This window comes from Ailuropoda melanoleuca, chromosome 4 (genome assembly GCF_002007445.2).
Source record: "Ailuropoda melanoleuca isolate Jingjing chromosome 4, ASM200744v2, whole genome shotgun sequence".
Lineage (NCBI taxonomy): Eukaryota > Metazoa > Chordata > Mammalia > Carnivora > Ursidae > Ailuropoda > Ailuropoda melanoleuca.
In genome coordinates, this window is record NC_048221.1 from 119,600,931 (window position 1) to 119,622,971 (window position 22,041).

The 22,041-nt window shown below is 41.7% G+C and overlaps 1 protein-coding gene across 1 annotated transcript in view; it reads left to right on the forward strand.

Moving 5' to 3' along the window:
• LOC100466687 (3-oxo-5-alpha-steroid 4-dehydrogenase 2) overlaps nt 1-18,364 on the forward strand; it is a 44,809-nt gene extending 26,445 nt beyond the window's left edge. The window contains exons 2-5 of the mRNA XM_002927020.4: nt 9,508-9,671; nt 12,706-12,807; nt 15,128-15,278; nt 17,941-18,364. Coding sequence (XP_002927066.1) covers nt 9,508-9,671; nt 12,706-12,807; nt 15,128-15,278; nt 17,941-18,007 — 484 coding nt within the window. The 3' untranslated portion in view covers nt 18,008-18,364. The remainder of the gene's footprint in view (nt 1-9,507; nt 9,672-12,705; nt 12,808-15,127; nt 15,279-17,940) is intronic.
• Nucleotides 18,365-22,041: the final 3,677 nt, after the last annotated feature.

Sequence of the window (22,041 nt, forward strand, 5' to 3'; positions counted from 1 at the left end):
TTTCTCCACATCCTCTCCAACAATTGTTGTTTCTTGCCTTGTCTATCTTTGCCATTCTAACTGGCGTAAGGTGGTATCTCAGTGTGGTTTTGATTTGAATTTCCCTGATGGCTAATGATTTTGAACATTTTTTCATGTGTCTGTTAGCCATTTGTATGTCTTCATTGGAAAAGTGTCTGTTCATATCTTCTGCCCATTTTATGATTTGTTTATTTGTTTCTCGTGTATTGAGTTTGAGAAGTTCTTTGTAGATCTTGGATACCAGTCCTTTATCTGTGGTGTCCTTTGCAAATATATTCTCCCATTCCGTGGGCTGTCTCTTAGTTTTTTTGACTGTTTCCTTGGCTGTGCAGAAGCTCTTTATCCTGATAAAGTCCCATAAGTTCATTTTATCTTTTATTTCTCTTGCCTTTGGAGATGTGTCGTGAAAAAGGTTGCTCTGGCCGATGTCATAGAAGTTGTTGCCTATGTTCTCCTCTAGAATTTTGATGGATTCCTGTCTCACATTGAGGTCTTTCATCCATTTGGAGTTTATTTTTGTGTATGGTGTGAGAGAGTGGTCAAGTTTCATTCTTTTGCATGTAGCTGTCCAATTTTCCCAGCACCATTTATTGAAGAGACTGTCTTTTTTCCACCGGATGTTTTTTCCTGCTTTATCAAAGATTAGTTGCCCAAAGAGCCGAGGGTCCATTTCTGGGTTCTCTATTCTGTTCCATTGGTCGATGTGTCTGTTTTTGTGCCAGTACCATGCTGTCTTTGTGATCACAGCTTTGTAGTACAGCTCGAAATCCGGCATTGTGATGCCCCCAGCTTTGTTTTTCCTTTTCAACAGTTCCTTGGAGATTCGGGGCCTTTTCTGGTTCCATACAAATTTAAGGACTATTTGTTCCAGTTCTTTGAAAAATGTCCTCGGTATTTTGATCGGGATAGCATTGAAAGTGTAGATTGCTCTGGGTAGTATGGACATTTTAACTATGTTAATTCTTCCAATCCATGAGCATGGAATATTTTTCCATCTTTTTATGTCTTCCTCAATATCTTTCAAAAGTGATCTATAGTTTCTAGCATATAGGTCCTTTACGTCTCTGGTTAAGTTAATTCCAAGGTAACGCATGGTTTTTGGTGTTATTGTAAATGGGATGGATTCCCTAATTTCTCTTTCTTCAGTCTCGTTATTCGTGTATAGAAATGCAACTGATTTCTGGGCATTGATTTTGTATCCTGCCACCTTACTGAATTGTTCTATAACTTCTAATAGTTTGGGAGTGGATTCCTTTGGGTTTTCCATATAGAGTATCATGTCATCTGCAAAGAGAGACAGTTTGACTTCTTCTTTGCCGATTTGGATACCTTTGATCCCTTTTTGTCTTCTGATTGCTGTTGCAAGGACTTCTAGTACTATGTTGAATAATAGTGGCGAGAGTGGGCATCCTTGTCGTGTTCCTGATCTTAAGGGAAAGGCTTCCAGCTTTTCCCCATTGAGAATAATGCTTGCAGTAGGCTTTTCATAGATGGCTTTTATGAGATTGAGAAATGTACCCTCTATTCCTACACTCTGAAGGGTTTTAATCAGGAAAGGATGCTGTATTTTGTCAAATGCTTTTTCTGCATCAATTGAGAGGATCATATGGTTCTTGAGTCTTTTCTTGTTGATATGATGTATCACATTGATTGATTTGCGAGTGTTGAACCATGCTTGCATCCCAGGTATGAATCCCACTTGGTCATGATGGATAATCCTTTTAATGTACTGTTGGATTCTATTAGCAAGGATCTTGTTGAGGATTTTGGCATCCATATTCATTAGAGAAATCGGTCTGTAATTCTCCTTTTTGAGGGGGTCTTTGCCTGGTTTGGGGATCAAGGTAATATTAGCCTCATAGAATGAGTTTGGTAGCTTTCCTTCTGTTTCTATTTTTTGAAATAGCTTTAGGAGAATAGGTATTATTTCTTCTTTGAATGTTTGGTAGAATTCCCCAGGAAAACCGTCTGGGCCTGGAGTTTTATTATTTGGAAGGTTGTTTATCACTGACTCAATTTCTTCATAGTTAATTGGCCTATTTAAGAAATCTATTTCTTCCTGTTTCAGTCTTGGTAGTTTATAGGTTTCCAGGAAGGCCTCCATCTCTTCCAGATTGTTTAGTTTTTTGGCATATAGCTGTTGATAAAAGTTTCTAATAATCCTTGCAATTTCAATGGTGCTGGTCGTGACCTCTCCCTTTTCAGTCATAATTTTAATAATCTCAGTCCTTTCTCTTTGTTTTTGGACAAGTTTTGCCAGTGGTCTATCAATTTTATGGATTCTCTCAAAGAACCAGCTTCTAGTCCTGTTGATCTGCTCTACTGTGGTTCTGGTCTCTAATTCATTGATTTCTGCTCTAATCTTGGTCAACTCCTTCCTTGTCAGTGGGTTAGGCCTGTCCCTCTGTTGCTGTTCCAGTTTCTTGAGGTGAGAATATAGAAACTGCATTTTAGATTTTTCTATTCTTTTGAGTGAGGCTTGGATGGCTATGTATTTCCCCCTTAGGACTGCCTTTGCAGTATCCCATAGGTTTTGGACCGTTGTGTATTCATTCTCGTTGGTCTCCATAAATTGTTTAATTTGTTTTTTGATTTCCTGGTTTATCGAGTCATTCTTGAGCAGGATGGTTCTTAGCCTCCAAGTGTTTGAGTTTCTTCCAGGTTTTTCCTTGTGGTTGAGTTCCAATTTCAGAGCGTTGTGGTCTGAGAATATGCAGGGGATAATTTCAATCTTTTGGTATTGGCTGAGACCTGTTTTGTGTCCCAGAGCATGATCTATTCTTGAGAATGTTCCATGGGCATTTGAATAGAATGAGTATTCTTTGGTTCTGGGGTGTAGTGTTCTATATATATCTATGAGGTCCAACTCGTCGAGTATGGCATTCAAAGCCTTTGATTCTTTGCTTAGTTTTTGCCAGGGTGTTCTGTCTATTTCTGATAGTGGGGTGTTGAGGTCCCCTACTATTACTGTGTTCTTATCTATATGTCTCTTTATTTTGGTTAAGAGTTGGCTTGTGTATCTTGCTGCTCCCCTGTTGGGGGCATATATATTTATAATTGTCATATCCACTTGTTGGATACATCCTTTAAGAATAATATAGTGCCCTTCTTTGTCTCTAACTATAGTATCTAGTTTAAAATCCAGTCTATCTGATATGAGAATTGCTACTCCAGCTTTCTTTTGAGGTCCATTTGCGTGGAAGATGGTACTCCATCCCCTTACTCTAAGTCTGAATGCATCTTTGGGTTCAAAATGAGTCTCTTGTAGACAGCAAATGGATGGGTCATGTCTTTTTATCCAATCTGCAACCCTGTGGCGTTTTATGGGAGAGTTTAAGCCATTTAGATTGATAGAGATTATTGACAGATATGATTTTAATGATGCCATTTCTCTTTAAAGTCTTTGTATCGGTTGTGACTTGCTGTTTTGTATCACTCTTGGGGCCTTTTTACTTTTATAGAACTCCCCTTAATATCTCCTGTAGGGCTGGTTTCGTGGCTACAAAATTGGTCCATGACTGGCGATTCTGAAGGTCTTTATCNATGACAGCCTTGCTGGATAAAGCATCCTTGGCTGCATGTTTTTCTCTGAAAGAGCTTTAAAAATGCCCCCCCAACCCTTTGTCTCACTCCAGGTCTGTGTAGACAGGTCTGACATTTCTGATACTTTTGCCTTGCTACGTGAGAGATTTCTTTGCCCTGGCCACTTTCAATACTGTATTCTTCGATCTAATATTTTCGAATTGCACTATTTCGTGACGTGGTGTAGGTTTGTCATGGTTGAGCTTGGAAGGGGTCGTCTCTGCCTCTTGGACACGAATGTTTATTTCCTTTGCTAGATTAGGGAAGTTTTCAGCTACAATTTGTTCATATATGTCTTCTAGACCTCTTTTTTTCTCCACCCCCTCGGGGATGCCGATGATTCTGACATTGGAACATTTCATTGAGTCAGTAATTTCCCTTAACCTACATTCATGAGAATGGATTTTTTTGAGTCCAGATTCTATTTTAGCTTTCTCTTCTACTAACACATCCTCCAATTTGCTGATATGTTCTTCTGGCCATCAGAGCCTCTAGTTTTGACTGCATTTGGTTCATAGAATTTTTAATTTCTGTCAGATTCACTCTCATTTCCACCCTTAGAGATTCCATATTCTCAGTAACATTTTTGTTAATACTTTTTTCAAGTCTACACATCATCTTGACCGTTGTTACTCTGAATTCCATTTCTGATAATTTGGTTATATCCATATCCATCAGTTCTGTGGCAGAGGCCACAGACTCATTGTCTTTTCTTTGCTGGGGGGTGGATTTCTCCTTCTCGTCATTCTGATGAGGAGAGGTTGCGGGGCTGTCCAGAGCCCAAATTATTGACCGGGACCCAGGCAGTGTGCACTTGTTTTATAGGGATCTTAGGGTTGTGGGCTTCTTGATTTTTCAGCCTGCCTTCTGGGGGAGGGGCCTGCCGTACTGATATTCAAGCAACTCTGTTTGGGTAGAGTCTCGTGTCCCCTGCGAGGGGAGATGGGGATGGGCACACTGTCAGCCAGTATTTCCAGGCTTTTGTTCTCTGGCAGCTTTCCCTGGCGGTTTGCTGTGCCTCTTCTGAGAGTCAGAGCAGCATTGGCCAAATCTCAGCCTCTGTCTCAGAACAGAGGGATTGCGGACCGTTCTTCACTGATGATCTGGCCACTTTAACTGTTTCTGTTGGTGCTGCTCAACCCTGCAGTGTCCCGGGGTGTGCGCCCCACACCCGGCGTCCCAGCCCTCACTTCCAGGGCCGGCATGTCTCTGTCCTTTGTGTTTCTAACACAGCCAGCCACCAGCTGCCCCCACGTGCTCCCGGAGCTCCTGGTCTCAGTCTGGTTCCAGTGAGCACACCGGAGCTCCGTTTCAGTCTGGTGGCTCACGTTCCCTGGCTCATGGTCTCAGTCTGCTCTCTCACGGGTGCCAGTCCGCAAGTCCACCCACTCCCCCGTGCAGGTGGCTACCGCTTCCCAGTGCCCGAATGCGGCGGCTCTGTCCCCCTTCTGTTTATCTTCCGATATCTGTGCGCGGTTTCACGGCTCCCCGCTTCATACCTCAGTACTCAGTGCTGGAGATGTTCATTTGTAGAGATCCAGATGTATCTTCCTGCATCTCAGGCTGATTCCGTGGATGTTCAGGCTGGTCTGGTACCTATCCAACTTGACTCAGGGGACCGGCTGAAAAAGGGGTCCCTGCTCCTCTGCCATCTTAACTCCTCTTCAGTCATTCTTTTTGATACCCAGTTTGTTACAGATTTGGGTAGAGGAACTCCTTTCTAGTTGGCACCCATGTAACTTTGACAACCCCACCCTCCCTTTTTATGTATTTATTTATTTTAAAAGATTTTATTTATGAGAGAGAGAGAGGGGGGTGGGGGGAGGAGCAGAGGGAGAGAGACAAGCAGACTCCATGCTGAGTGCAGAGCCAGACCTGGGGCTTGAGCCCAGGACCCTGAGATCATGACCTAAGCCGAAACCAAGAGTGAGCCACCCAGGTGCCCCTCCCTGTCCCCTCTTTAATCTTCGATTATTCCCTTACTTTCCAACACCGGAAACTGTCTCACCTTGTACTATTCCTACCTCTGATCTGGAATGAGCTATTTCACCACAGTGGCCTACTTCCTTTAGAGAATAGTATTTACAAATGGAGACCCAGTGCTTATTGCTACTGGTGTGTCATTACTCCTAGGTCTTTGAGTGGGTCAGTATTAAAAGTCATGAATTCATATTGATTTTTCCAATTCAAATTTAACATTACATTTTGTTTGATTTTATATTTGTATCCTTTTATTTTATTTTATTTATTTTTTTAATGATTTTTTATTATATTATGTTAGTCACCATACAGTACATCCCCGGATTCCGATGTAAAGTTCGATGCTCCATTAGTTGCGTATAACACCCAGTGTACCATGCAATACGTGCCCTCCTTACCACCCATCACCAGTCTATCCCATTCCCCCACCCCCTCCCTGTATCCTTTTCTTTTAATAGAAACTCTTAGTTCTTTTTTTAAAAATATGTATTTATTTATTTTAAAGAGAGAAAGAGCATGAGTGGGGGAGGGGCAGAGAGAGAGAATCTCAAGCAGACTCTGCACTGAGCTCAGAGCCCCACTTGGGGCTTGATCTCACAACCCTGAGATCATGACCTGGGCCAAATCAATAGTTAATAGTTATAATTGGATGTTTGACTGAGCCATCCAGGTGCCCTTTTTTTTTTTTTTTTTTTGAGGGTGAGAAAGAAAGAAGGCTTCCAGGGTCTTTTAAAGAGAGGAGTATAACATTATTTGCAGATATTTATATACCTGGGAAACCCTGGAAAATATACTGAAAAACTATTATAAATAGTAAGGAATTAAGGATGTGTTTGGGAACAAAATTAATATATTAATATTAGAAAAATCAAAGGCCACCTTCTATATGTAAAACAACCAGTTAATAGAGGTAAACAGATAACCCCATTTACAGTTACACAAAAAAAGATTTAAAAAATTGGGGATTAAACATTACAAAAAAATGTGCAAAATCTATGTGAAAAAACTTAAAAATGGGGGTGCTGGGGTGGCTCAGTTGGTTAAGCATCTGCCTTGGGCTCAGGTCATGATCTCAGGGTCCTGGGATAGAGTCTCGCATGAGGCTCCCTGCTCAGCAGGGAGCCAGGTTCTTCCTCTGCCTCTGCCTCTGGTCTTCCCTCCGCTTGTGCTCACTCTCTCTCTCTCTCAAATAAATAAATGAAAATCTAAAAAAAAAAAAAAGCTTAAAAATGTCCCAAGGGACACAAAAATGACCTGAGTGCAAAGGAACCACTTGTATCTGTTGACAACAGCCTTACAAACATATTGTTACCAAAAACAACATGTTTACTAAGCTCTTATGATTTGTCCCGTTCTAAGCACTTCACATATATTGGCCCTATGAGATGCACGGATGAAGAGGCAGACACAGTGCGTGAGGTTAGGTGACAGGGTCATACAGCAGGTAAGTGGAAGGCGCCCTACCATTTAACCATAGAGTGCACCACTGCATGAATTTTCTCTTAAGTAGCTTAAATATTGAGATGTAATTCACACACCATAAAATTCACCATACTAAAGTTACAATTAAATGGTTTTTAGTAGATCCAAAAAGTTGTGCAACCTTCGCCGTTACCCGATTCTGGAATATTTTCATCATCCCCAAAAGAAATCCTGGGCCTGGTAGCAGTCAGTCCCCATTCCCCCAGCCCCCAGCCCCTGGCAACCACCTTCTATTCTCTGTCTCTAAGGATTTACCTATTCTGGACGTTCCATATGAATGGAGTCCTATAATTGTAGCCTTTTGTGACTGGCTTCTTTTGCATAGGATGTTATTTTACGGTTCATCCATGTTGTAGCATGTATCGCTACTTTATTCCTTCTTATGGTGGAATAATATGTCATTGGATGGATATGCAGCATGCTGTTTATCAGTTCATCGACTGAGGGACATTTGGGTTGTTTCATTTTTTGGCTACTCTAGATAATGCTGCTATGAACATTGGTGTTCAAGCTTTTGTATTAACGTCTGTTTTCACGTATTTAAAGTAGTTCATTTAAAGTTTTTGTCCAGTAAGCCCAATGATCGGACTTCTCAGGGACAGTGTCTATTGGTTGCTTTCTTTCCTGTGTATGGGTCATACCTTCCTGCTCCTTTGCATATCTGTGGCTGATTGTTGAAAATGAAGCATTTCCAATGATACTATATGGCCCCTCTGGACATCAGATTCTCCCCACCTCCCCGGGCTTTGTTGTTGTTGCTGCCTGTTGTCATAGTTGTTTGTTTACTTAGTGACTTTTCTGAACTCATTCTCTGAAGTCTTTAAAGATTTTATTTATTTATTTGAGTGAGCGAGAGAGCACAAGTGGGGCAGGAGCAGCAGAGGGAGAGGGAGAAGCAGGCTCCCCGCTGAGCAGAGAACCCGATGCAGGACTCCATCCCAGGACCCTGGGATCATGACCTGAGCTTCACTGAGCCACGCAGGCGCCCCTGCCCCACCTAGTATTAAAACATATATTAAAAGTATAATTATTAAGACAGTATAGTACTGGCAATAAATAGATCAATGGGACAGAATCAAAAGTCCAGAAAAAGAACCAATTTTCTGATAAATTAGTATATAATACCAATGAGAGTGCATGTCAGTGAAAGAAAAGAATTTAGTAAATTTACTAGCATTAGGATAAACATTAAGTTGGATTCTTAGCTAACTTCTTACAACAAAAGAAATTCCAGATGTATCAAAGATTTAAATATAAAATGTAAAATCATTAATAATGGGGAAATAGCTCTTAGAGGTTATAAGACTTTGGAAGCAACCCAAAAGTCCATCAAAGTAAAATAGATAAACATATGTGGTATATTCATATATAATGGTAATATACAACAATGAAATATATGAACTATAACTTACATACAACAACATGCTAGAGTCTGAGAAATATGATGAGTTAAAGAAAAAAGACATTAATGGATACTCGCAGAATCATAGAATATGACTCCATTCATATGGAATTAAAAATGAGCAAAATAAACTGTAGTTTTAGGGATGCATGCAAATGTGGTAAAATTGTAAAGAAGCAAAAGGAAGTGATTATCACAAAAATCAGGGTGGTGGTTAGCTCTGGGATGATGGTGGTATGGTGAATAGAGAGGGAGGCTTCTGGGGGTGGAGGGAATGTGCTAGTTCTTGTTTAGTGACTATAGGGGTATTTATTTAATAGTTATTCATTAAACTATTCATGTAGGTTTATGGACTCACCTGTATGATTGTTATATTGCACCGCAAAAGAAGAAAAATTATAAAGAAAATGTAGTTGATTTCTAGTATGTAGCATTATATCTTGGGCAAATCTTATTTTGAGGCTGATTATATATTTTTAATCCCATTTTCCTAGATTCCTCAGATTCATGCTTCCTAACAGAGGAATCTCTTTCTTTTCTTGAGAGATTCTATGGTCCACTTCCTAGGAAATGCTATAGTATTGGTAATTAAATCATATCAGAGTGACATATAGAAAGCTGTATGATTGAGCGGCTGCTATCAAAATGTCATCCCACTGCTACAGGGGCAAGCTAGGCTCTCCCTTTCTCCAGTGTCCTCTGGGTTTCATTTGTAGATTGATATAAAGCTGAGCTCCAATCCTGAGCTCATAGGATTGAATTTATTAACTATTGGATAGAGATAAAATTTACCTTTCAAGGCTGGTTTGAAAAGAAAATAAGGTAATAAATGGTGACTACTATGGCCTTTAATGAAGCAAGACAAATAATAGCATAAAGTATTGCTCTAGAATGGAATAATAATGTTCTTTTTGCATAAGTTCAAGGAAAATGATTTTTAAAAATGGGTTTGATGTAATTGTTGTTTCATCTCACTGGGGTTTTCGTTGTTTTTGTTTTTTAAACTCTGTATCCTGACATTTTCCCCCCATCTATCTCAGGACATTTGTTTACTCATTGCTCACTAGAGGGAGGCCTTTCCCAGTTGTGTTCCTTGTCAGAGGTTTTGTCTTCTGCACGGGAAATGGACTTCTCCAAGGCTACTATCTGATTTACTGTGCTGAATACCCTGCTGAGTGGTACACTGACATACGGTTTACCCTGGGTAAGTAAACCTGGCCACTTCTTACCCACACCCCGCCTCAATCCCCATCGCCTTCCCCCACCCTACTGCAATAAGCCCCCAGGGAATTCCGTTCTCCTCTCCTCTCCCTGCTTCCCTGCTCTTTTCCCTATATAAAACAGCCAAAGAGCTCTTTGAAAAACATGTCACTCCCCACCCCAGAATCCTCCAGTGCATTTCTATTACTCTTGGGATAAAAGAAAAATTCCTTATCACTGCCTCTGCCTGTGATGCCCAAATGTTGGTCCTGCCCAATTTCTCGACCTCATTTCCTGCCTCCATCCAATGACTGTGCTGTAGCCGCAGTGGCCTTCCTGCTGGGCCTGAAATGGTCAAGCTGGTCCTGCCCAGAGCTTTTGTACAGACCGTTCCCTCTGTCTAGAATGTTTTGTCCACATATACTCATGGAGGTTGGTCCCTTACTTAATTTAGGTGTCTAACAACTTGTACCTCCAAAGAGACTTTTCCTGAGCATTTTATCTAAAATAATAGAAAAAACTGTTGAATTTTTTCCCCTATTATCTGCAAGAGGAACTCAAGTCAGGATGGTTTGATTGTATATTATTTGATCTTAAACCAAAATGCAGGGATTACCCTTAATTCCTCTCTTTACACCACACATCAGGTTCTGTCTGTCAGCTTAGTACAGCTGCATTTAGCTCCGTAACATGTCCCGACAGGGCTCACTTCTCCCTCACTGCCCCAACTTCATTCTCTTGCACTTAACAATCCAAACTCCTCACCAAAGCCTACAACGCTTAGTGTGTGCTTTTTTAGTTATCATCCTGTCCACATTTTCCCACTTTTCCCTCTGTCTTAAAGTTTCAACTGCACCAGCTTTCCTTATGTTTTTTAAACAGAGTAAACCTATTCTAGACTCAGGGTCTTTGCACCTGCTAATCCCTATACCAGATTGCTCTCCCTCAGATCTGTGTATTCTTATTATTCAAATCACAAGACAAAATGCCAAATCCTCAAAAACTTTTCCTTACCCACCTCATCTAAAGTAGAGGCACCTTTTCCCCTCCCCGTTCACTCTCTATCTCATGATCCTATGATTTTCTGCTTTGCAGTGACATTGTATGATTTAAAATGTTTTAATTATTTGAATTCCTTTCCGTCTTCTTCCACTAAAATGTAAGCTCTATGAGAACAGATACCTTGACTGTTTTTTCACTATTGTATCCTTGGTGCTTAGGATAACACTTGGTGTATTATAAGCTCTCAATCAATATTAGTTGAATGAATAAATGAATGAATGAGTACAAGAGTGAGTCTTGTACCATCCTTGTGAAATAGGTACTATTCAAATCTACATTTTACAGATGAGAAAATGGAAGGTGAGAGAGGGTCAGTGACTTGCCCAAGGACACATAGGCCCTGAGTCCAAGGTTTCTGCTTTGTCCACTTCCATGCATGCTATCTCCCCTCCTTCTCTCAACCCCCTGCCTTTGGTGTCTCTCCCCAGTTTCCTTTCTTCCAAGCCAATAATTAAAAAAAAATTATTATTGAAGTATAGTTAACATACAATGTTATATTAGTTTCAGATGCATAATGTAGTAATTCAGCAATTCTATGCATTATTCAGTGCTTACCAAGATAAGTGTAGTCACCACCTGTCACCATACAATGGCCAATGATCTTTTGACTAGACAAGACTGCAAATCATTGTTTCCTGTCATAGAAAATGAAGCAGATCTGTTTTTAATTCAAGTGTTCTTGCTTTTTGCCTCATATATTTTGATCAGCACAAGTACACATTGTTGAGAGGTGAGGCTGGGCATCTATGTGGAACAGTGAGTGTTTCTGGACTGTCATGGTGCCCACTGGGATACAAGACCTGCAAGACCTTGCATCCCTGATCCTGGCTCTCCTCACCTCAGACCAGGGCTTCTTTCTGAGCCAGTGAATGGGAGAACAAGACTGTGTGTGTGAACTGGCAGTGATTAAAACGAGTTTGCTAGGTTCCAGGCTCCCCAGTCTGACTCATGTTACTTTCATGAGAATGGGTATATCAATCAGGAATGCTCTCAGCGTAAGTCACAGAAAATCAGTTCATGTGACTTAATTAAGAATTTCTATTTCTTACATAACAAGAATGTCCAAAGGTAGGTGGCTTCTGCATTCCTTTAGTTGCTTACCAATATCATTAAAATCCCAGGAACTTTTTACACTTTCTATTCCACGGTTCTTAACATGTTTACCTGTGGTCCTCATCATATTCACTTCATGATTGCAAGACAGTTGGTATAGCTCAAGGCATCACATCTGGCAATGAAAGAGGAGGGAGACAGTAGAGGCACTGGTCCCATCTTCCCTTTTATCAGGAAAGCAAAAATTTCCAAGGAAATTTCCCTTTATATCCTTGTGTCAGAAATAGGTCCCATGACTACTTTTCAGACTTCTAGCCTCTATAGTGGGGGAAGGCAAAAGAAGAGGGTTTGGAATTAGTGGTTGAGTTTGCCAACCACAATTTAATTATTTGGGAATGAGCCATTCATCATTCATTCAAGTATTGCACAGTGGTGTTTTTCCCTTTCTCTACTCTCCCAACTGCCTCCATCATGTGACACTGTGTAATGTCAGTCTTTTGGTCTATGAAAATATGGCCTCTCCACCCAAATTTGGGAAATGGCTAATTGGCCACCCTTTGCCATATCTTTGTAGCATTCTCAGAATTTGAAATTAAATTCCCTTCTCGTCATTAAAAACACATACACACACACACAAAACTTAGCTTATGAGAAAAACACCAAAACCAGGATACTTTTAAAAAAAGATTTTGTTTAATTATTTGAGAGAGAGAAAGTGTGAGAGAGAGAAAGCACAAGCAGGGGGAGCTGCAGAGGGAGAGGTAGAAGCAGGGTCCCCACTGAGCAGGGAGCCTGACACGGCACTCGATCCCAGGACCCTGAGTTCATGACCTGAGCCAAAGGCAGATGCTTAACTGACTGAGCCACCCAGGCGCCCCACCAGCATACATTTTTAACTTCTTTCCTCTGTCTTCTTTGCTAAGGTGTCTTCTTATTTATTTTGGGAATGGGAATCAACATTCAGAGTGACTATATATTGCGCCAGCTCAGGAAGCCCGGAGAAGTCATCTATAGGATTCCACAAGGTAATACCTCCCCTGCCCTCCAGATTTCCACTCTGCCTTGGGAAGCCTGTCCCAGGGATTATGCTATGAGTAGCAAATGGAGAGGGGGCAATGAGGGCACAAATGGTACGATATATCCCAATTTGCCTCTGACTTCTCTTTCACATCCCCTCCTATCCCACAACACATTTGCGTTTTCTGATCTAAACCTGGAAGTTCAGGTAGAGGCACCCTCAGGAAGGTGCAACCTCATAATACCTTGGGGGTGGGGGAGCAAAGCTTGGGGTAAGATGGAAATAGGCTGCCACCTCATTACAGTAGGTAAGATTACCATGTACTGTATTAGGCTTCTCCAGAGAAACAGAACCAATAGGATAAGATAGAGATACAGCTATAGATACATAAAGAGATTTATTCTGAGGAATTGGCTCACATGATTCTGGAAGCTGAGAAATCCCATGATTTATTATCTGCAAGTTGGAGACCCAGGAGAGTAGGTGGTGTAAGTTCTAGTCATCATCAGAAGACTGATGTCCTAGCTTAAAGACAGTCAGGCAGAGAGAGTGAATTCTCCCTTACTTGGCCTTTGTTCTATTCAGGCCTTCAGTGGATTGGATGAGGTCCACCCACATCGGGGAGGGAAATCTGCTTTAGTCAGTGAATAGATTCAAGTGTTAATCTCATCCAGGAACACACTCACACACTCACACACATACCCAGAAATAACATGTAATCAAATATCTGGCACATTATAGCCCAATCATGTTAACACAGAAAATTATGTGTACATCATGTGTACATACCATGTTGGTCCTTCATGAGTTAGTCAATAAAGCTGAATTGTGTATGACTTGTCTTTTCCAGTTGACCTTGACTTATTTAGTGAGTAGTCAGGGGTAGTACTGTATACATTTCCTGCCACTTGTATTTTCTTAAAGGTATGCAGTGCCATAATTACTTAATCAAAAATTAGGATGGGAGGTCTTACAAGTACAAATGCATTCTCAGATATAAAGTCATAGCTTATTTGAAATTCTAACTGTTCCCAAGAAACCAGGGTGTGAAGTTGACAAACACAAGCAGGTGAGAGTGAATGAGTCCAAGTAATCTTTCGCTATTTTAGGTGGTATTTGTGTAGGTTGATGACTCTCATCCTTTTTGATGTAAATAGAACCTGTTATTTACTTCAAAATTTTTCCTAAATTACAATATGGTATTGATATTCATTTATTAATAAAATAACAACAGAACTATAATGAATTCAGTAACACATTTAAATAAATTTAAGTGTTGCTGACATCCTCATGGTGTCTACATCAAACAAAATAATGGTGTATATTGAGATATGCCATTGGCAATTTATAGACCCTCTATAGGAGGTCAGTGGTTTCTGCCAGGATCCGGGAAATCACAGGTCTGGAATTGCTGATTCAGTGTCATCTTTAGGGAAAGATGACTTGAAGGAGTTTTGGGATTTTAAATATTCACTCAATAACTAGCCAAACAAAGAAGAGCAGAGAATTCTCTTAAAAGCTAGATTGTCAAAGTTAGTTTCCAACGATTAAGGTATGTTACAGAATGATTTAAAAACAGAATATTCTTTATATAAATATGGAAAGAAAAAAATTAGTTTACTATGGGACAGAAAATGGATACATTTACTATCATTGGAAATGTGTTGATTTCTATTTATAGGTTTGATGTCAGACATATATGGTTGGATAGAAAAGTAAATCTTGAAAATCAGCAGAAGCAGACCTCACCAGCCCCCACGGGAGCAAAGCCCCTGCAGCTCCCACTCACTTCCTTCAACTTGAACGAGTATATACACTCCTTTGCAGGGGGTGGGGGCAAATGCCCCAGGAAAATCTAATTATGTCTAGTATCAACTTAGGTTTTTATTATTGTCACATAGTGTGTTGTTCATTTTGTCTGAGTGCCCACATGAAACGTGTGGTGTGGGTGTCCAGGGGAGGAGTGAGAAGGTGAGAGGTGGCTTGGAAATGCTATTGAATCGAACAAAATGAAAACCAGACCTCCTGCTCCTCATCATTGTCCTGCCCAGAGCAAGGGCCACAGCAGTTGCTGGAGACTGGCTGGAGCCCATCAAGAAGTTGGGGCCACTCTTCATGATTCCAGGAAGTTCTGAGGGCAACAGGCTGTGGTCACTGTGTTTACCCTTCTTCCCAAGTGGATTTGGACCAGACTGTGATGACCATAAGGAAGTCTCCAGCCCCACATTCGTCATAACTACCTTTACGTGTTTTGGAACGAAGCAGAGGGGTTTGATGTGGGGATGATCCAGTTCTGATGATGGACTCTTTCATTCTTCTGCATGCAGGTGGCTTGTTTACGTATGTTTCTGGAGCCAATTTCCTTGGGGAGATCATTGAATGGATCGGCTATGCCCTGGCCACTTGGTCCCTCCCAGCACTTGCATTCGCGTTTTTCTCACTTTGTTTCCTGGCGCTGCGAGCTTTCCACCATCATAGGTAAATTTCTCAGTCAGGGTGGCAGCGGTCAAGTAGCTTTCTTCTCCAAGCAGTCTTTCAGCACTCTGAGTCAGATGGAGAAAGCTAAGACATGTATTTTTATAAGGTAAGGTTGATACAGTAATCTGGACTGGCAAATTCTGAGCTTTCTGAGCTTTCACTGAACTTGGAATTCAGCTGGGTGACAGTAGTGTAAACACTTTTTTTTATGAGTAAAACTAAACCCAGGTAGGAAGAGGCACATCCGAGGTGACTTGGGAAGCCACCTGTGCGTTATGGAAGAAGGCTTCCTGGCAATGAAGTTGTGAGTTATTTGGCCCGGGCTCTGTGCCCTCCTAGCAGGCTTACCGCATGGCTGCTGGGTGGCAGTGGGCTCTAGGTAAGGGTCACGAGGTCCAATAAGTAGCTACCATTTCCACACTTCAATTCACTTCTGCCACATTTCTCAAAGCATGTTCCATGGGCAGCACTGACCCCAGCTTCACAGATAATCCTGAGGTATAACCACGATAGAGTACCACCAGGGGAAAGTCTAGCCCCCGGTCTAGTGTGGCTACTATCTTTAATTCTGGGTTTGGTGCTAATAGTTCAGATAATCACAGAGCCCTGGAAACCCCAGAATTATTCTCCTGGAATCTGTGTAGTAACAGGGCTTATTCTGGCACTCTATTTTATCCGCGACCCCCACCCTCCATAAATCCTAGCCAAGGTCATTGCTGGGTTCCTGGGAAGGTAGGATAAGTGAATGCTTATCTGGTGTGATTTTAGGACTGTCCCCTCACCTGGGCAATGCCAAGAGTTGTAGGGATTTAGAACCTTTCCTCTGTAGGTCTAGCATAAAGCCTTATTACCTTCCACCTTCCTCCCAGACCCAGCACCAGACAAAAGCATTAACTAAAAGCATCACTGCAAGGGGAAGAGTAACGTACTAAGTTGTTATCGGACTTTGTGCTTGAACTTCAGATCCTTTCTCTAAATTGGCATTTGTGGCTGGAGAGACACAGAGAGAGAGGAAGGGATAGCCAAAGGGGGAATAGCCTTGGAACCAGGACTTGGGAGACCCCTTAAGCTCTGCATGGGTGTTTTAGTTGGGCTAATGATTAATTCTGTAGTTTTAAAGGTTAAATCAAGAATGGGTTCTTTTCCTCAGAGTGGAATTTATGCAAACGCATCGGAAATGAATGAAACAGTAGCTGTCCTCATGACATGCACCAGCCACCTCCTAGCCTTGGCAGGGACAGGCTGCAGAGTGTCTCCAGCCTGTAAGACAGTGTGTGTTCTCCTCTCTTGAGGCAGAGTCTGTTCCCCACCAGAGGTGGAGACGGAGAGGGCAGAGAGGGCATCAGCCAGCAGCTGGAGGAGTTCTGGGAAGTAGTCTCAGGTGGGACTGGTCAGGGGAGGGACAGCAGTTCTACCAGAGGTTTCCAGCAGGTGCAACAACAAAATCCAAACTGTGGTCCTGTCCTGTGAGGTCAGATTCCTCCAGAAGGAAGGCCAGGCATCTTTTCTATAGGGCTAACTGGTCTTTGTGAGAAGTAACTCATCAGACCTCTCTAAGCATAGCATGAAAACCAGCCACCTCTTGTCGCACATTATTACTGTTTGTCCCCTGGTACACATTAAGTTATTTTAACAGAGTGCATCATTGTGATTACCACTTGAGAGTTCCCAGCTTCAACTAGCTAGGACAGCCTGGTCACTGAAGGAGAAAGCCATTTCACAACCTGAATTAATCTTCTGGGCTTTTCGAAGGAGATGACCACAAACCCAGTGGCTTAAAACAATCGAAATTTATTCTCTCACAGTTCTGGAGGCAGAAGTCTAAAATCAAAGGGTATGTAGGGCTGTGATCTCTCTAATGGTTCTAGGCAAGGATCCTTCCTTACCTCTTCCTGGCTTGTGGTTGTACCCCTAACCCGAGGTGTTCCATGGTCTACAGCTCCATCCCCAGCCTCTGCCTTCATGTCCACATGGCCTCTTCCCCTGCCTGTCTCTGTCTTGGTGTTTCTTGTCCCCTTCAGTCATCCTGGATGAAGGGCCTTTCCTATTCCAGTATGCCCTTGTCTTACCTTACTAAATCATATATGTGATGACCCTATTTTCAGGTAAGTCTTCTAGGTTAAGACTTCAAGCATATATTTGGGGGGGGGGAGGCGGGGAGCACAGTTCAACTCAGAATATGAGGTAACATTTTCTTGGCATTCCCAAGGCCTCATGAGGGGATATTTTCTGGGAACATTACCAGTTTTCTAGGATTAATCTTGCCCATGGTCTTTGGGGTCTCTGGTTCCTTATTTTCCAATTGAATCCATTGAGCAGTTCCTTCTGGCTTCCCCCCCTTTTATTTATTGTGGTAAAACGCACATAACATAAAATGTACCATTTTGGCCATTTTCAGAGTACCATTTAGTAGCATTAGGTACATTCATAATGTTGTGCAACCATCCCCACTGTCCTCTGACTATTACTTTTTATTTCCCAACACAAGAAGCTTCAACATTTATGGGAGAGGATGCATGAGGGAGAAGGAAGATGGACATCTTCCATCTGCAAGAGTCAGGCTCTGAGTAACTGTAGGTTGGTTTGTATCAAGGCTCTTGGACCCAGCAAACCTCAATGGTTGACCACTGCTTGTTATAATTATTCCTTTTTTGTCTTTTAGATTCTACCTCAAGATGTTTGAGGACTACCCCAAATCTCGGAAGGCCCTCATTCCATTTATTCTTTAAAGAAACCAGATAAAAAAGAAACTAAAAGCTCCCACATGACTGTTGAACACCATCGAGCTGCTGAGCCTGTCATTTTCAAGTTCTCGTGTAATAGATACCAGGAGGCCTCCTGTGTTCTGACAGCCACGTGGAGATTCTGTGAGGAGACTACTTTGTGCATACTCCACCCTCCCAGGATCTCTCTCCTGATCTCCTGTTGAAGCTTTGACAAGGCTTTTCTCCACGCAGAGGCACCTGTCTCCTCCTTATCTAGTCCTCCTAGAAAGTGCAAAACTTCCCTACAGTCTTTTCTTCTTTGGGTGATCTACGTATGTGTGGCCTAATACCTGCTCTGTGTCAATGTAAGACAGCCCTATAGCTGGGACAGTTTTCAGTTGAGGGCAGGGTTTGTAGAATTTATTAAAGGTACATATTTTACACCCATACAAATGAAAACCCAGACACACTTTCCTCTCCCTTAGTTAATTATGATAGATGTGAGGTGAGGAAGTAGACTTTTAACAGAGGAGCCCTCTCTTCATATTGCTGAAGGTGCAAGGAGGCATTGACCCCGTTTCAAATTTGTGCATTGTCTCAGCGCCTCTGGCTTCCTGAAATTTCCAGGATCCCTGTCAGAGATATCCCAGAAAACTGGTGTGGGGTTTATTGAAGGTCAGGTTTTCTTGACCACAAAGGGAGAGACATAACTCTGGTTGGCTACTGAGAGAGTAAAAAAATGTTTTACAGGGGACACCGCCCACTCTGGTATTCTCGGAAACCTGTGGAAATATCCAAATAATTAGAGAGTGTCAAAGAAGAGAAACGACTGAGCAAGATCATACATTGCTCACCTGGACAGGACATTTGCAGTGACACAGAAGCATTTCAGAAGCGCTCGGCAGCTTTTCTGAGATTTCTTCACGGCTGTCCTCGGGATCTTCTCAGAAAGGCATTTCCTAGGGGTAGCCTGAACACGAGTCCTCCAAGTTTCCCAGCGCACGGGCTGAAAGCTGCCACCAGAGGCCTGCAGCTGGGCAGAAAACCTCTTTTGTTTGGCTCAGACAGGAATTCACACATAGTTTGACTTTCTTTGTTTTTTTGTTTTTGTTTTTTTAACATTGGAAGTTTCCAAAATTTCGAACTTAGGTCTCTACATTCCAGTTTCCTTTAAAAGGGCCCACAGAACCCACTAAGAATGGGACTGATCAGCTAGTATGTATTAGAATTTGCAACCTCGGTGGAGGGGTCACCCTAGCATGGGGCCTTAGACACTGGGCTCTCTAAGGGAGGGGCTGAACACTCAGAATCAGAATGTAAGAAAATAATTGTCCCCTCAGATCCAGGCAAGCGTCCATAATGTTTGGCAAGCCCTTTTGGGAAATGAACACCAATTTTATCAGGTGAGGTGCTAAGTAGAGAAATTCACTGTGTAAGAAACAAGACATTTGAAAGGTCTGAGGATGATGTATATTACTGAAAAATACAAATTGTAATCATATAAATGTTTTTCTGTTTTCTGTTTATTAAATGCCTCTTAAATCATGAATGCTAAGTAATTTTGTTTGAATTGAAAGATCCCTGGGCTCATGAAGATTTTTTATAAGGTGTTGAGCTGTGGGTTTTGTTGTTGTTATTGTTTGCCTTCCTTTCTTCCTTTCTTTTCTTTCTTTCTTTCCTTCCTCCCACCCTCCCCTTTCTTTCTTTCTTTTTCTTTCTTTCTTTCTTTCTTTCTTTCTTTCTTTCTTTCTTTCTTTCTTTCTTTTTCTTTCTTGTTTTCTTCCTTCCTTCCTTCCTTCCTTCCTTCCTTCCTTCCTTCCTTCCTTCCTTCCTTCCTGTTGGGCTGGCTGAGAAAAGGGGCCAAGACACCCAAGATGGCCGACTCTCCCACCGAGATTTAAACCTAAACCTAGGCGGGAAACCGAAACCCATCCTACCGACTTTCCTCACCCCCCAGCAGTACCCAATAAAACCCTGCCATGACTCTCCAAGACAGACTTTCCCCCACCCCCAGCAGTGCCCAATAAAAACCCTCGCTGCCCTGCCCTGGGCGCGACTTCCCCGACTCCGCTCTTTCCTGAGTCGTGGAACCTCGCCCAAGGGTGCTTGCAATAAAGTTCATCCTCTGGACCACGTTTGCCTTTGCGGTCTTGATTTGATTAGCGACGAGAAAAAACCTAACACTTCCTTCCTCTCTTTCCTTCTTCTTTAAAAAAGTATTGCTTCCTTTTTGCTCTTCTCTCTTCATTTTGTCAACTTGAAGTTAGGAGCTCTGAGTTGAAAACAAAAGAGAAATATAACTTATGTGGTTTCTCAGCCATAGCTCAGAACTGGAAGCAGGTGCAGGAAAGGTGTGGAGAATGTGCTAAGGCTAGATGCCACCCTTAATGTTCAGGAATACAGAGACGGGGAGATACTCTTAATGACATAAATCTTAAGGTATAGCTTGGGTCTGTGAAATAAAGGGCTTCCAATTCTCTCCAAGACATTGATAACTGCCTTTATTAAAACCTTTATCTCATTACCATATAAAATATCTGGGCCAGTCCTTGAAACGTAATGAGCACTCAATGAATGGCAGCTCCATTTTGCCCAGTAGGTACAATCTTGGGACAAAACTGCCATTCAGTGATTGCATTTTTTTTTTTTTTGCCACAAGAAGGTGCTCTCTAGAATTTTTAGGTCAATCCTGATTTAATAAGGTAATTTACATATTTGGAAATTGAAAAAACCCTATTGTTGTTTCAAGTTAACATGATCATGAACCTTCTTTTTTTTTAAATTTATTTATGCTTTAGTAATGTCTACATCCAACGTGGGGCTTGAATGATGACTACAAGATCAAGACTGCCATGCTCTACCAAATGAGCCAGCCGGGTACTCCTAATGTGGACCTTAATTTAAACATAGTGTAGAATAAACTTCACATAATCTTAACTCTTCCCTTGATAGCTGAGTATTCTCAATGCTCTAGGACCATTGTTTTCAACCCATTTTCTCTGCCTGGGCTAGAATATGTATGCAGATTGAGTACAATAAAATCTGAAGGAAAAGTGTGCTCTTCTCTAAATGTATTTCCCTTTTCTCCTACAATTAGAGTGCTACAAAAATGTGGTTAATTTAGGTTTCTGTGGAGTGGTTTTCGAAACCAGGGACTAAAATATGACAGTGGCTTAGCTAACAAGATAGTCTGTCTTGATCCTACTAAAATTTTTATGGAGGGAATGTTTTCCTACTGACCTTGTGGAAGTTGTTGTAGTGTTCTGTTTGTTTTCAGAATTAAAGAGCTGAAGCACATTTAAGACATCCACTAGTCCCACTCCTTCACATAATAGATGGAGACACTGAGACCTGCAGTATTGAAATGCCTCCCAGGGTCACATAGCTGGTCAGAACAGCCGTCCTCCCTTTTCCCTTTAAGGACCAGAAGTCTGTCTTTCTTCTTAGGGCATAGCAGGTTTTTAGAAGAGAGACCCAACACAGCCTACATAGATGGGTGTGAATTTAAAGTCTGAACACACTCATTCACTCTGCAATCATTTATTATTTCAAATATGGAAAATGGTAAGGGGTGGGAGGATATTGTTGAGTTAGACATGATTCTTGCCCTTTAAGGTTGCCATTTAGATTTCTGAAGAACTCATGCAGGAGAAAAATAGCCAGAGATTCAGAAATCTACCAACTGTCATGTCCATTTTGTGGAATCTGTTTCCCCCACTCTGTGGTGAGTATCAGGCTATGCCCTATCATGAACCTATTTCATAAAACAAAGGTGTAGTAGAGATCGTGGTGTAGAAGAGATGACATTTGTGCTCAGTCTGAAAAAAGCTTCAAGTCACAAGTTCCCCTTATCCCCAAAGCTTATCTCCCTAAGGCGCATCATTGGCTGTCCTGCATTAGAAAAGGAAAAAAAGACCTTTAATGAGTACTTTGCAAATAAATAGTCATTTAGGTGGTCTAACCCTTTCAGGAACAAATAAATAAACCTATGATTTTACTGCCTTTCGGTTTTTCAATAGCTGCCTTGACTTTTTGTGGTAACCTTATGGTAATCTCAC